This window comes from Phodopus roborovskii, unplaced genomic scaffold (genome assembly GCF_943737965.1).
Source record: "Phodopus roborovskii unplaced genomic scaffold, PHOROB, whole genome shotgun sequence".
NCBI lineage: Eukaryota > Metazoa > Chordata > Mammalia > Rodentia > Cricetidae > Phodopus > Phodopus roborovskii.
In genome coordinates, this window is record NW_026126410.1 from 1,244,358 (window position 1) to 1,261,180 (window position 16,823).

The 16,823-nt window shown below is 40.9% G+C and overlaps 1 protein-coding gene across 9 annotated transcripts in view; it reads right to left on the reverse strand.

Annotated features, from left to right (window-relative positions):
• Positions 1-5,206: 5,206 nt before the first annotated feature.
• Stox2 (storkhead box 2) overlaps positions 5,207-16,823 on the reverse strand; it is a 208,395-nt gene continuing 196,778 nt past the window's right edge. For 8 of the 9 annotated variants that reach the window (XM_051182388.1, XM_051182391.1, XM_051182394.1 and 5 more), the window contains 2 exons: positions 11,024-13,289; positions 5,207-5,981 (listed from right to left, as the gene is read on the reverse strand). In XM_051182388.1, coding sequence (XP_051038345.1) covers positions 5,786-5,981; positions 11,024-13,289 — 2,462 coding nt within the window. In that variant the 3' untranslated portion in view covers positions 5,207-5,785. Of the gene's footprint in view, positions 5,982-11,019; positions 13,290-16,823 lie in introns of those variants that run through there. The other variant, XM_051182397.1, reaches the window with a different exon arrangement.

Here is a 16,823-nt window from a genome sequence, read left to right on the forward strand (position 1 = left end):
TTCATTGACCCTAGTGTAATAGTCACATTCAGTCACACCTGCAGAACTATGATGCTCAAATTGAATTCTCTTCCAGATAGTAGTATGGATGATGTCACTGCTCTAAAGACTTTGCATTTGCAGCTGTTGATACTTACCAAGGCGACCCTAGGGCAGTTTTCTTCCTAACTGGCATGTGTGCACAATACTGCACAGTATTCTGTTCTTCCAATGTGGAAAGAGTGGTGGTGTAGGTGTCTCGGTGGGGAGGGCAAGGAGGCAGGGAGGGTGATCCTCAGAGGAAAGGGAGAGTTAGGGTTGCCAAGAGTGTTCTATAAGATGGATATCCTGGAGCTGTAGGGGACTGGGGTTGGAGAAGAGCTCGAGTCTCAGGTTTGATACCTCGTTTGGGCAAGAGCAAGGGAACAGAGGTACCAAGGTCAGGCTTTGGACAGGGAGGTGGGCAGGTGTACAAGGACCTGCCGAACTCTAACCTTCCATTTCTGCCTTTCGAGAACTATTGATGCCTCACTTGGAAACACCCTTTTCCTTGTTTAGCAGGGTGTGTGCACTCACATTCGAGGCCAACATTGAGCATTTAAAGGCCTCTGGCTCCGTACACAATCCCAAGAAGGCTTAGTTCCCCTCGAGCTTTGTTGAGTTCTAAATTTTGCAAGTCATCAACTGTTGAGTCTATGAACAGCAGTACAGACTCAAGAGTGTGTATTAGAGAAGCCATCATTGGGGAGCCCCTCTGCATTGTTGATTCAAGACAAGGGAAGGGGACAGACGCCAATCAGAGAGAAGCAATACCTTTTACAGACACATGCGATTCAATAATAAAATGTCTCAAATGTATAATTTATGAAATGTATCCTAAAAAAATCTATAGGGAAATGTCAGTTGTATCATTACTACTATGACACCTTCTGAGAAGGTTGTGATGACAGTTGATTGTTTTGTATTTTTTGGCAAAGCTCAGAGAAGAGCTATCCCTTCCCTGCCATATTTAACTAGAAAAAACAATGCCTCCCATGGCTTTTGCAATCATTTTTCTTGCTTCTAGCTTCCCCAAGCCTTACACACAGGCCAAGGAGTCCCTCGCTCACAGGACATTATTGGATGGCTTTGACAATGGGTGGGGCATTACTGGGTGGGGATATGTGGGTAAGGAAGCAATCACTTCTGCTTGGGTCCACTGTGGTCTGACACTACACTGTTAGTTAGATCTGGGACTGGTCTGTGGGAATGAAGAAAGCAGGTATCAAAGACCTTCTGTCTCATAATTTGAGAGAACACTTGGAACTGCACCAACTTCCCAGATCCTATGAAGCAGGGCTTGCTATACTGTAGTGAGTGTTACTCAATTGAGTACTGTGAAGAGTACTTATAAATATTTTAAAGTAAAACAAAACAAAACGAAAAAATGTTTCAGCACCTTCCACTGCCTGGAGCTGCCAATGTTCCTGATGATGGGGTTTACAGGAATTACAGAAACCCAGTAAGAACCTGTAAACAGGGGTGGATGTCTGGATAGCCTTGAACGGCAATGGCCTTGGTGTGAATTTGTTCATCTCCCAGGTCATGACTCAATACCAGTCATGTGTGCTGAGGTGTAGCGATTCCAAACAGCCATAACTCTTTGAATGAAAATGGACAAGGTGTCAAGCTGAATTTGTTTTCTTTATTAGCACACATCAGAAAAATAGCATTGTAGTGATTTCTCACGATGGCCTATCAAACAGATAGATAAAAGGTCATTGATAGCTGCCATTGTGTTTCTGGGTGACCTTGAGTCACTGTTTGTTTGCCCCTGTCAAGCACAGGTATTACAAACAGGACCTGCTCTGTAATTGTACATCTAATGCTTCGGAAGCACTTTGAGATCCCCAGATGAGCAGGGTGCTCCCCCTTCCAAGTGGTAAAACATTTCTCAAAAATGATAGCTATGGGTTTGTGAGAATTATGCCTTTCATTCAAGTTACAAACTTTATCTTCAAGTACACTTTGTGGTGACAAGTGGTCAATCCTGGGTAGAACTCTACAAAGCTGTGTCAACCTAAAAGAGAAATGATACTTCTCTATGGGCCACCATTCCTGTCTGGGTGGTGGCTGGGATAGAATTTAAATGTGCATTTTAACAATATTGGTTGAGTTGTTTTTTTTTTTTTTTTTTAAGACATTTAGGAACAGCTGGTTTTCAGATTACCGCTCCTCCAGATTCCCTTTCAATTTATGTTTCCTGAACTTGGATTCTTCAACATCAAAGACACAGGCATTTATTATTTCTACCGGGCTAGTCTCCTTTCAGCTCTTCTGATTTGTTTTCTCTATTGGGTGCACACACACTCCCCTTTCACATATTCATTGAGGTCTCTTGAGATGTGCAAAATATATCAAATGGCATACAAATTCATTTAACAGACATCTCAGAATGCATGGCACAGCTCTTTTAATAAAAGGAAAAGTTTGGGCTCCATAGGGTAGCATACGATAAAGTCAGAGAGGCCCAAAGTGCTTCAAGTTGGCAGTTCAAATTTCTCACATCTTTCATTGCTGGAAAAACAAAACAAAACAAACAAACAAACCCCCTCCAAAAAACCAAAAAAAAAAACCCCTAGCAACCCAATCAAATTTACATAGGAATTAATAATTTTCCAAATGTTTACCAAGTGGCTCCTTGCCAAAGAGGACTGACCTTTCTTTCATTCTGTCTTTCTTGTAGTAGGAATGGAGTGGGAAGACAATAATTTTAAAACGTTCATTCATTTGTAACAAATCAAATGTGCTTTCATGGGGGAGAAAGGAGAGAGAGAAAGAAGACAACAGGTTTACAATTGGAAGCCAAAGAATGTTGTGAACGAAAAACCACGGCAGTGAGAAAGTCATGAGTCCAGTGGGCAAGTCACCGACATACATGGAACACCATGGCCTACTGCCGAAGCATGTTTTCAACATTGCTTTTCTGAAGAACACACTTGAACACACTGCTGCCGTTTCATCAAATTCATGGAGGTAGTTATATGTAAAAATAAAAATTACCATAAAGTGATATGCTGTATCATAATAATACATATAAGTGTGCAAAATGCCGACAGATGTGTTGACCCTTTAGAGTTGAATGCCTCACAGAGATTCAACCAGATTCAGTTTTGTAAACCTTTCCATTGATAAATTCTAAGACTAAACATGCAGTCATGTAACACAAAGCTATGGTTCCAGTGGAGAAGAATATTGACAAAGCCTGGGGAGGGCCTCAAGGCTGCGGGCATCGAGTCTCACCATCTGGATGAGACCATCTTAGACACATGTACTTGTCATATCTGTCATGTGTTTCCCACCACCAATGTCCCTCCATTCAAGAATCCAGATTAGATTCAGACAAGAGTGTTTCTCCACGGAATATCACTTCACGTGGTATATCATCTTTGAAGTCCACCATTCTATGCTAATGGCTGCTGGTCTAAGGGAGGTTCTTTTGTTTACTTCTTTTTTTAGTCACGTACCCCATAGTGATTAGGCAAATAATATCTTCTGTAAACCTGTTTCTTGTCAACTATCAAAAATTTGTCTTTTAAAGCTTCTCTTGAACATGATTATGTCCTTTCCTGCTCATAAAGCACTAGATTCTTTCAATGGCTACTTTCAGAAGTCTATTAGAGACTAATGTATCGTTTTAATGGTCCTATTATTAATGAAGTGAGTATGCCAAAACTTTGAGAGCAGTTTTTTTTTTTTTTTTTTTTTTTTTGGAAAAAAAATTAATTTAGACAGACCAGATCTAGGAATCTTATGGTATACAACTCCTCAAGCAAACAGACTATGTAGAATACCAGATACATGGCTGTTCTTTCTGGACAAACTTAAGTAATAAGATAAACAATGTGTTTTTGAGTAACTGAGGCATGCCTGGGAGGAAATAAGGTATGAGATTCAAACCCAACTGGCTTAAACTTTCAATGATGTAACAGTACACTGAGAACTGTGCTTGAGTTTCACTACACTAAAGCACACAATAGTAATTTGTTATACCAAAGTTGAGGAGCCCAGTGCAACTTCCAAACAGCAGGCAAAATGTGAGAGCACACACGTTTCCAACTAGATCATATGACTGTGTTTCCTGAAACACATTGCTTGTTATTAAACCAAACAAGGCAAAAGAAATCTTTCACAGATTTATGCTCACCACTGAAACCTTGGTTGAAAATAATTTGATATTGATTTCAAGTTATTTATGAATTCACTTGTGATCCATGGCTCCAAAAAGCATCTGACACTAAGCTGAATAAAACTTCATGTCAGACCATCTACTGGGATCAGAGGTAACCCTTGTATAGATGGTTTCCCAGTACCTTCAGATGTAGGAATTCTATGGAATACAGCGTCTTCTGTACATGTTTCTTCTGAAGTGTGCCTTTTCCTGCAGGACTGAAGTGTATTGGTTGGTGGACCCCCTGCTGTAGAGCCTTCTGATAATGAACATAACATTGTAAACCAAAGTAGAGTGTGAAGAAATCTTTTTAAATGATGCTGAGTGAGTGATCACACAATCCACCTACAATATGCCTCCTGAAATTGTTACAAAGTATCTGTAAACATTACTCTGGCATAGTTCATGTGTGCATAATTGTCATTCTGATACATTTTAGGGGAGTACAAATTAAGGATATGCCATACCAGCAGAGCAAAGACACTCTGCTGTTTATTATATGGGCCCATGAATATTTCTAATCAAAAATTCTTTAAAGGTTTTCTCTATAGATATCTTCCCAGGAATACAAGGCCTGAAATTTAACTCTCCCTAAATTTGCTTTTCCTACAACCACTAAAAATTATCCCCACAGCCTAATTTAGGCATTCTATTTAAAACTACATAAAATAGATTTATGTCCCTTCCATTAGAAAGAATAACACCCTCAGGCCACATTCTTCATTTGTATCATAAAGAACATTTTGCTTCCAAACAAATTAATCACTGCATCTATTATAGTACGATAGCTCATCCTAAGTGTCACAAGGAAGAAGGTATTCTTCTTCAGTATTTGATCCATCCTTCCCCCAAATCCACACAACCTTCTCCATCACTCAGTGCTGTGCCCAGCAAGACTAAATTTCCTTTCCTTTGTCCACTTCAAAGGCCTATATTCCTGTTTGTGATTATGGAAGGTTAAACAACTCAAGGCAAGCATTGAGTGCACTGGAAAACAGAATGCTGAAAACACTCTTAGGACTTCCATGGGCTCCTGTGAGAGTGTCATGAAAACTCACAGTGAAAAAAGACTGGCATGTAAAGGACTCACACACAAAGGGCTGGGGTCCCTTCTGCTCAGCTTGGCATCAATTTCTCTCACAATGGACACCCTTACATTAAATTTTGTGGTGACTTGGCTTTTTTGGGGTAGGAGGCAGTTGTCAAGGATTAGTTCCCTGGCCCCATTCCCTTTAGGCTGGGAGCAACACACATCTGCGGCATTTCAAAATGGAATTGGCAACTGCATGACATTGAAAAATGCATGTTCCACTTACAGTGTTTAGACTTTCCTATGTGTGCTCAGATAGTTAGTGAAGCAGAAGTATACATATCTCCCCTACTGCTATTCGATTGCTACAGAGCCATAAATGTGAAAGCAATACTCTGAAATAAAGAATTTTTTTTTTTTTTGCCCTAGCCTACTTAGCAGCACAGCTCAAGTGACTCCCAAGCTGTGCTTGAGATGTTTGTCTTTGCAGAGATGTAAACATCAGTCCCAATTGTCGTAAACGTTGCTGTATCGAACAAGACAGAAGATCTGAGGCAGAAGGACAATCATACACTAGTAACAGAAGCTTGCAAGCAGTTGGAAGGTTTCTGTAATTTCTCAGCTTCATTGGTCGGGGCATCCGTACTTGCACGGAAGTTGAAGTTTGGACCAGCTCCGCCATGGGCCGGACTCAAAGCAGGGTTCTGACGGCGGTTGCTTTCAACAATGCTTGAAGTGTTGGAAGCCAGGCTCTCCCGGGTGCTAAAAGAGTAAAAAGTGTTGGTTTTGGTTTTGCTTTGAACTTAAACAATTATACATTGAGCCCCCAAAAGAAGAGTAAATGACAGAGCCAATGGGTTTCCTCTGTTGGCTCTCAATGTCCTATCAGTATGCATCAGCAGGCATCTCTGCTGAGTATCTGTATGTGCTCTTCCAGCTCTGGCTCTGGGAATCATGTGACACATGGACTGCAGCTCACCCAGTAAATGGTTTCTGACTATTCAATGTATGGCTTCCCCTGTTCTTTACTTTCAAGAAAATGAGTTCAAAATGTAACGTGACAGATGGCCATCACACTTGCTTTAACAATGAGTACTCAAACCTGTGTGATGGTTTTGCCAAAGGTCAAGTGAACTCCATAACTGTACTCAAGAGTTCTTCTTTTTTGTTGCTTTTCATTGGATGTTAATTTGGTGGATGGACTTCAAGTATGCCATTAGCTGGCTTTGCCACATGAATAGGAATGAAATTACTTGTAAATACTTTAACTTCTGTCTCTATTTTAATACTTCAGTTAAAATACAGTTATATGCTCAGATGAAGAATATCTCCCCTCTCCTACTTATTTGTGAAGCTGCAATTCATTCCTGTCTCCCTTTGGTAGAAATATTTTCATTTCTTAAGGATGAGGTGATTTTAAAACTTCATTACTTCTGTTTAAGTTTTCCAAGTCAAAAATACTTGAATCTATTTTACTGCTAAAGGAGATTGAAAACATTCATGTTTGGAAAGTTCAGGGCAACAACAGAAATAAGATCACTCAGCAGACCGAGAAGGAGGGAAAAGATTCCATATTTAAGGTCCTCAAAGTGACTTTAAGAAATTAACTCACTCACACAGAGCAGAGAAACCAGAATCATTATCAAAACAAGTACCCCATTGGCTAGATTAAAAATTGAGTTGGTCTCTATATCTAGTCTAAGCCAAACCTAGCTATCATATCAGCCACCACAGTCGATACACTACCTCATCCCTTAGCAGCCAATTCCAACAGGATATTTAACTCTGATCCCTTAATGACTTGAGTCTTCAACATCAAGGAGCCAAGAGTTTTTAAAAGGCAGTATGTTCACTATCAAACAACAACAATAACAAAACCCAATAGTCCTCCTGAATGTTGAGAACTAATGCATTTAAAGAGATAAGCCAAGTTTTTCCATCAAGCTTCTGCTTAGATGGACACATCTAAAGAATACTCCAAACTGTCTCTTAGGTTAGAAAACCCCTGACTTAACCACTTACCTGCCTGACCTCTTTCCCCAGAAAACCCACCAGTAGTTTTCCAGAGATGTGACTGAAGTGTGAGGTCAGTGAAAGAAGGATGAAAGGCAAAGAACATGTTGAACCCAACCCCAAGATTTTACAGCACATTCCATTCATTGCGCTTTACAGCATGGTAGTAACATTTTGAAAATGATCTATGTAGTGTCTGGGGAAGGTGGGGAAGGCACACTATGGAATGTGCACAAAGGTCAGAGGACAATTTGTGAGAGTCACTTCTGGCCTTCCCTAGTATAGACCCTGGGGATCAACATGAGATGTCAGACTTGGGGACAAGTGTCTTTTACACACTGAGGTACCCGGCCTATGATAATAACTTTTAACACTATCCAACTTCCTCATGTCTATAGTGGGGAGAATTGTGCTGTGATTAACTAGTTACAGAGTGACCATGAAAAAAATAAAAAAGAAACACTGATGTTTTGTCACATTAAAAAGCTCAGAAAGTGCTAGTTCTACTACACATCTATCATAGACTCAGTTAAATAACTACTGTAGATCAGCTTGTGAATCTAATGACATTTTTCTATCAGAAAATGAATCTTAAGTTCCAAATGGCCTATTTTTAAAATAACTTTTGAGGGGTCATTTTAACATTTATTGAGTGCCTGCTGTATTCCAGATAGTGTTCTTGGAGCTAGAAACAAAAATTATTCCAATATGAAACGCTAGTTAAAAGAGGCCTTTGGCCACCTTTGAGCTATATCTAATGCATGCTTAGGGACAAATATGCAGAGCAGTCCAGTTTCTTTAGAGAACATATTTCATTACAGTTGTAATCATGAGCACAGTTTGTGACATTCATATGGAGGTATCTGGGTATACTGATGAAAGACTAACAAGGATGATTTTTTAGTAGTAAAAATACTTCTCAAATTTAATTTGGAAAAGAAAGCAAATGGAATGCAAACTTTCAAATGAGCCATTTAGGCCAAGAGCAATGGGGCACGCCTTTAAGCCTTTAACCTGAGCACCCAGGAGGCAGAGGCAGGTTTGAGGCCAGCCTGATCTACATAGTGAATTCCAGGACAGCTAGGATTTTGTAGAGAGACCATGTCTCAAAAAATCAAAGAAAAGGAGGGGGGGGGTGTGTATTCAGAACTTCCTAGGTGCGAGAGAGACTCACTAAGTGCTTTTGCCATCCATCCTCTGGAAACATGGGATTCCAGAATGCACGCCTGTATCTCTCTGATAGTTGTATAGATCTTGCTCAGCCAGTTTGGAGTCTCACTTTTGAAACAGAGACCTTTTCATTTCAAGACTTCTCATTTTCAACATGACTTCTCACAGCATAGTTCAAGCTTCTATCTTTGCGTGCATGTGTGTGTGTGTGTGTGTGTGTGTGTGTGTGTGTATGTGTGTGTGTGTTCTTTAGTTTCCAACAAACGGGACTGAAAACATAGCTAAACATGATGTCCACATAAACACTAACTCCTTCAAATGAAGTGAAAAACACTTTTCTTGGCAGAATCATAATTGCTTAATGAACTATTTTAAAGGAAGATCCCCATAAATAGCCCACTTAAATCACATTCTTCGTTGTATTGGAACAACATCTATATGACAGCGTTATTTTATTGTAATACCACTCTAGTTGAAAACTCTGGAAGTCCAATATTCTCTTTGGTCTCTCTCATGCATAGAAACGCAGCTTGCTGAACCTATTAAAGTATATAAAGCAAATTTGTCATTCTGCTTCTGACAGAAATGTCTTAAATATAAAACAGTCAAATAGGGAATTCTTGAATGGGTTCCCTGCCTAAAATTTTTGGGAGATGAACATTTCCTGAAAAGGAGATCCAATCAAGTATTAATAGACTGACCCATGGTTAATGCGTAAAGGCTCTCTCTCTCTTTAGAAAGAACGTTTCCTTCTACAATGACAAAGCATTTAACTTATAAGTACCTTATTTAAAAATGAAAACTTTTAGAAGTAATACTACTTATAAATTCAGTTTTAAAATAATACAATCTTTGAAGATATTGGTTCAACTATCTCATATATACTTCTTTTTACCCCTAAACAAACAAAAATTTTCAATATTGTAAAGGATTTTGGGTTAGAATCCACTCACTCCCAGCATCTCCTCAATAACCGTCTTGGGAGTGCCATCATTTACTGCCAAAGTCTTGGTGCTGAGGGGACAACATGAAGGGCTTGAAAGTGTAATGAGAAAAGCAACAGGCAGAGAAGTCTATATGATGAGAAATAATGAGGATAAATACAAGCAACTAAACCACCTTTTCTCTAAGCAAATGGCTTTGAACTTCTACCACAGACCTCCAATTATCTGGTTCCTACTGTTAGGATTTTCAAGAGAGGAAAAAATAGAGGACAGGGAAATATGTGGATAAGGACAGAGAAAACTAATTGGAAAGTAAAATCTGTTTTTGGGAGGGAACAAAATTAGCAAAACAGTGTCTTTAAAAAGACCAGGGCCACTGCTCCTGGAAGTTTCTTAGGGCTGCTTAATGCCCTCGGAGAGTCAAGGGATCATGGATTCCCATGCACTTTGACAGAGTATGCCAGCTCTGATAGATGTCTCTTAGACATTAGAACTTCCATTTATGTGTTAACTTGGGGGATAAGGTCACATGGTCAAAATAGTAGCAATAATAAGTTAAGAACTAGTTCTTTAAAAGAAATTGCAAATGCCTAATTATGGAATAAATATAATAACCCCTAAGCCTGACCTGACTTTGGGATGATATGTCCCCCAAGTTATCCAGAAATATGGTGAAATAATCACAGTAGAATTAATTATAATTCTTAATAACATAAATGAACATATGAAGTACCTATGTCAGTACTTATTGTGATTATAAAAACTATGAGATTTTGGGAGTCATAGATGATGAGGAGTAGCATTTCTGCGTCTTAGAGTCACCAATCTGGAGTAGAATTTAGAAGCAAGATTTAGATTCTGAGTTGCCATTTAAGGAGAAGAAAGAGTTACGGAGAAAAATAGGAAGTGTGACGTCCCTGGGTTTGTCACCCTTAAACAACCTCAGCATTGGAGAGGACCATCAGGTTTTACACACTCTGAACTGTCAATACTGATGAACTATCAAGATTACAAAATGAGAGTGTCCAGGCAGACATTGTCAGTTCTACTGGTGGGGAAACAAGAGTTCTGGCAACTCTTTTGCTCTGAGAGAGTACAGGCCCCTAATTTTTGTGAAAAGAACAAGCTTCCATTTCTCCATTCCCACACAGGTAGAAGAAGAAGACACCTGAGCAAGTGAACAGACCACACACAGCATAGGAATTAAAGTGGTATCAAGATTTTTAGGTCCTTTGCAAAGAATATAAAGCCCACTACTCTATTCTCACTAGAGGGGCCTTTATCCTGACATCAATTTATAACCCGCCCCTTTCTTCCTTTCTTCCCACTAACTATGTTCTGCTCACTGTACTTTTTTTTTTTGAAGGTCTTAAAAAATTCCCTTCTCCTGGTTGTCAATACAAATAGAATAAGTCACTGAGGGTGTTGGTCTTAGTCGGGCTAGACTGATGTAAGATTTAGGGCAGGGACCAACCCACCAGTCCAGATTGGTGATCTCTACAGCTGCAGAAACATTTTTTTTTCAATTCCTGAAAAAGAAGTTAGAAACAGGCTGTTAACAACACGAGTCACACAACTCACAGCCCTCACTCACAGTCTGAGACTGAAGTCGGTTATCTGCATAAAGCCCCAGGCCCTGACAGGTATATGCGTATACAGAGGGACATCTCTCCCTACCGTGGGGAGTTGAATCCACTGTCCACTGTGATGCTGCTGCTGTCCATGCTGTCCAGGCGGGCTGAATGGGTAGCTCTCTGGTTGCTGCTGCTGCTATCAGTTTCTTTTGGGGTGAGGAGGGTGAGGTTCTTCTCAAACTTCCTCTGCAAGTCTCTTTCCTTCTCCCTCTCAAGGAGCCATTGCATGGTGCCCACATCTTCTCTATTTTTCTCCTCCTCTGTGTTTTTGTTGGCCCCTTCTTCAGAGTCATCATCATCAGAGACATTGTAATAGTCAAAAGAGGCCTCCTGGTTCCCCCCAGACTCCTGTTGACGCTGGGATGGAGGCATGACTTGGGCCACAGATGTCCCAAGGGAAGGTTCCAGTTTTTCGCATCGGCCTGGCAGTGTGTCAGCAGGTGACTTCGGATGAGATTTGAGGAGAGACAAGCTGGACTTGTGATAGCTGTTTACAGACAAGGTGCTGTGTAGGGGTTTGAACAGTGTGTCCTTGCTGAATATTTCTTTCCTTTTGTCCAGGCTGCTGGGTTCTGCGCTATGATGTTGGACAAGGCGGCCATTGGCCATTCCCTCTGACACACCACCAGAGGCAGCAAGGCCTCCACCTGGCCCTTTTGGTGACTCCTCCTTGTGCCCAACAGGTTCCCTGGAAGAGTGGGGGGTCTGCCTCTCAGATGGAGACAGCTTTTTCACCCCTTCCACCAGGGTCAATGTGTCGTGGTCCTCTTTATTCTTCCCCAAAGGTGATGGTGCTGTGAGCACAGTCTCACTAGAGGTGTTGCACTGAAAATAGTCATCCACAGCTGTTTTTGCTGGGCAGGGGTTGAGTTCCCCATAGGATGGCATACTCTCAGGGGGTTTGCCTGGCTCCAGAAGGCAAGCACTAGAAGGTTCCTTGCTGCCACCAACTATTTCTGGAATGCACACCTCTTTATAGCTGGCAGAGGAAATATGAGCCCTTTGATGACCAATAGTCTGTGCAGGCCTTAAAGTACTGTCGTCAATGTAGGATTGGCTGGGGGTCTGGTCATCTTGGCTGCAGCCTTCAGCCAGGTCTTCCGGAGTCCCGAGAGAAGACGTGCCCAGGGGGCCTTTGGAGTTATCCATCGACCTGGATCTCTCCTTGGCCTTGTTGGATCTCTCATTCCTGGACCTCCGATCCTGGGTATGGCTGTGGCTTCGGTGCACTTTGGAGTGGGAACTTCCCCGGGAAGGCTCGGGAAAGGGCATCTCCGTTCTCCTTTTGGCCAGTTCACCAGACACATCCCATTCTGGCGTCATGGGGAAATGGGACTCGATCACGTTTGTGTTGCTGTGCATGATGAAGTTGTCACCTTTGTGTTCAATGATGAAGCAGCCCTCCCTGGGAGCCCTGATGAGAGGGTCACAGAATTCATACTCTCTCTCACCTGGGATATCCAGATGGGAGCCATCCGAAGGATCTCCTTTGGACACTCGAGTCTTGCTATGGGACCGAGACTTCCCGTGGGGCTTGCGATGAGTCCGGTTCTTTTTACTCCTTCCACTGTGGTGGGCAGAGGAGCCGGCTTTGCTCCGGTGAGTCTTTTCTTCTTCAAGCTTTTTCATGAGTGCCGTGTGCCGCATGACATTCTCCACCGTCAAGTCTGGGTTGATGCGCCGTATGATCTCCATCTCCACCTCCCTGGGGATGGTCGTCGGCGTGTCCTCGTCTCGCAGGGGCCACTCCTCGGGAGGAAACTGAGCGGAAAAATTGGCCAGCTGTTTGGTCTTGTCTTTCTTAAAACTCAGCCGGAATAACTTGAGGCCGAATTTTTTGGACTGCTTTTCGCCATCTTTAGGCTTTGAGAGAGTTTCTGTCTTATAAGAGAAATTTATAGTACTTTTGCTTTTTTCAGTGGGCGGCACCTGGCACAGTGGAGGAGGGCAGTAAGGGTCTTTGCAGTCCTTAGCGGGTTTCCTCTGCAGAGTGGAGGCATGCATGCTGTGCACGTCTTCTCGGCAGCAGTGGCAAGAGTCGCAGTGCTTTCTGGGTAATGTCCTTTCCCTGACACAGCCTGAGGCAGAGGGCGTTATGGTTCCGGGTTGTGGAGAGGTACACTGAGACCTGTCAGGTACCCTTTCATCCAAGTGGTACCACTTACTGTTAGTTCTTATGAGGGAAGGAGTGATGAAGTAAGTCTGTGGAGTTACAATGAAATAGCCATCTGGAGTCGGGTAGATTTTCCTCTCCCGTACCAGCGTGTTTAGGGTATGCCGCAGAATTTCTTGGCTTGGGGTTGGAACACCTATGAGCAAAAACAGAGACATTTATGAGAGAGAAGAAGGGAGGGGCTATGGATCCCTGATTTTCAGTCCTATTAACATTGCCAAATTTGAAGTCTCACCGCATGGCAGGTAAGCAGGCTTCAAAGGCGTTTGCTACGTTTAGTGTGAATCTCAGTTTTCTCTGATGACTCCTATACATGTTACCACCTAGAGAGGAAAAGGTGTTAACACAGGGAGACAATAGGGATGGAGCTGAGTGCTAGAGCTCTTTGCCTAGCATGTGTGAGACCTGGTTTGGGTTCCATCCCTAACAGCACATCAGGAAAACCTCTGCAAGAGGGAGATGGGAGTTAGACAGGGCTGAATCATTACTGCTGCAAAGCCTTTCTTTAGCATCATGTGAAAGAGGTTATTCTGTAAAGGACAGGAAAAAGAAACATTTCCCATTGAGTGACATAACTTTTTAGAAAATAAGATCACCAGAGAAGTGAGGTTAAAATAGCTACCTCAATACCATTGAATAATACATGCATGCATACATACATACATAATGCATATGGTGTGTATAATTACTTTATTATGCACTCATTTTTAAAGAATAAGTTTGAAGTTAATTTTTATAAATTTTATAAAAGAGTAATTAGATTTGACTAATCCTTATTTAAAATTCTTGTAATTTTGAGATTATAATGTAATTACATCATTTCTCCCTTTCTTTTCGTCCCTCCAAGCCCTTCTGTATGCCACACCTTGATCTTTTTCACATTCAAGGCTTCTGCTTTCATTAAGTTATTATATGAACACATTATATATATATATATATATATGTCATATATATAACACATATATACACACATACACATATATGTATGTATGCATACACTTAATATAAGCCACTCATATATAATATTACTAACAGATCTGTTTTCAGAGTTGACATTGGATATTGGGTAAACACTTGGGTGCTCTTCCCTGGTTGATATGATTTCTCCTATTCTCGGCATTCTTTGGTTACCTGTAGCTAAACCCATAAAGCCTCACCATCATGGCTGCCTAAACACCAGTTGGACAGGGACAAAGTGGATGGGGGAAAAACCATGAGGACTCAATCTTGCACAAAACCACTCTTCAACATGCCTTATAATTTTGGAATCTACCACTTTGCATGGTGAAACTGTCTACTGCAGTAGTTATAGTCAGATAAGAACATTGTCCTTGTCACAAGTCACAGATGGAGGTGGTTTTCCCAGTATTGAGCCCTGACCCACACACCAGTAAATGTACATTAAGACACCCTCAGTTTGATCACTAGGTCTCAAACATCTGCCTTTGCTAGAACATAAATAGAGCGGTGGGGTACATATCTCATTGCACCATGGTGTACTTAACTTTCAAGGGTATTTGTGTGAATTCTTAGGTCCTCCCTACCTGAAGAGATGAAACCAAGACAAGAAATCTATAGGGAGGTATACATCCTGCAGACTGTCGGCCACTTACTTTATTTCTTGGATATTGTGCATCTGCCAGTGTCAGTCATATCAAGGGTGGTGATATTGACAGAACTGACCTGACTGGTATAACTTAGAAGCAGGCCAGATAAAAATCTTATAAATATTGCCAATACTTTACCTACAAAAATTGTGGTTTCACATGTCACAGCTAAAGTAGTACAATGTGGGTAATGAAAGCTTGGATTCTGTAATGGAAACTGGTACATAGAATTTGTTGAGCTGATTTTCAAAATTCAACTTAAAGAGACTCATATCATCATTTGTTTCAATCTACAGTTTTACTAGAAGACTTCACTCTTTGGAATATAGATGCCCAACACATAAGAGGTCACATTTGAAATGAACCTTTTTATGTATAAAGCATGTGTCAAATGTAAGAATTCAAATATTTTAATAATATATTGTTAGACTTCAAGACCTCTTTTTCAAAAAGTAAACTGCAAAAAGTAGTAAGTAGTCTTACCTTTAAAACAAAGACAGTATTAAATAAAACCCTCCCGAATTCTAGTACTGCTATTGAAAATAGACTTCTCAAGAAGAATTTAAACAACTTTAAATTCTCAGTGATGTTTTCATCTGACATGTAGCCAATGAAAGGCAAGAAACAAAAGGAGAAGGAGAAAGGAAAGATGGCGGGTAATGCAAGGAAACCTTTTTCTTATACAATACTAGTTAAATATTTGGAGCTATTAGGTCAGGACGTTTGTATAGGCAGGATGATCAAAGAAAGTTCAGGGCCAGTATGGTCTACACAGTGAGACTGTCTCAAAAATAAAACAAAAAATTAAAACAAAACAAAACTAAAGGGAAAAAAGTATCTGTTACTAAAGAAGAACCAATGCCAAATAAGAATTTCAATAATTATTACTATGTCCTGGACCAGGGGTTGTCAATGTTTTTCTGTGAGGGGCCAGTTAGTAAATACTGTAGGTTTTGTGAGTCGTATGATCTATGTGGTAATTCCTCAACTCTGCTGCTACACCCAAGGAGCCAAAGCAAAGCCAGAGACATCAGGAATGTCTGTGTTCCAATAAAACTTTATTCACAAAGATAGGCCTGCAGGCTATGCTTTGTAAAGCCCCGCCCTTTGTAAAGTCTACACAGTGCTTTTGCAAATTACGGGTCTGGCCAATAGTCATCATCGTTACAGATGGAAAAGTTCAGATAGTGCCTCTTTACCATAAACACTGGCAAAGCAGTTACTATTTTAAGTGTCAGTGATTCATTTTTCTACAGTATCTTGTACCTTAGTGATACTGTTTGTTGCTCAGCAGCCAGCGATGAACAGTTTACTACTGCATACCAGCTCTGCATTTTTTCCTAGTTTGTAGTAATGAGAGGCATGGAACAAAGAGTGTCACATGGCTTCTCCTGAAGCTATAAAGCTAACAACATGAAGACTTTAAAAGCACCTGGATTGAAGCAGTGGCCTATGCATATGGCAAGAAGAAGGGCTATCCTATGCCAGAGGGTAGTGTTTGCAGAGAGCATTGCAGAGAGATCCCTCTTACTGGGGATCTGTGTATCTGACTACCAGTGGAAAAGGTATGCCTGGCACCTAGGAAAGGGGAACAAGTAGTGGAGAAATGTTCAGGGATAATAAAATGTTACCACATTTACGATAATTTATAGGTTGCAAGTGTAGGTTGACACTAGCATTTGAATAGCATATAAACATAAAAAACACTGAAATTGAGAAGGGAGCGGGAGGGCATGGTGGCGCTCTCCTTGAATCCCAGCACTCGGGAGGCAGATGCAGGAGGATCTCTGAGTTCAAGGCCAGCTTAGTTTATGGAATGAGTTCCAGGACAGCCAGGGCTACACAGAGAAACTCTATCTTGAAAAACTAAAAACAAAACAAAAAGAACCATAATCAATTAATCAATTAGGAACTGTAAGAAGAAAAAAAGAAGAAAGAAAAAAAAAAAAAAAAAAAAAAAGAAAGAAAGAAAACAGGAAAGCATATGGAGAATGGTAGAGAATGGTAGATCATGTCAATAATCTTCATGGCGTTGGTTCTATTCTTTCCCCGTGTGTGTGTGT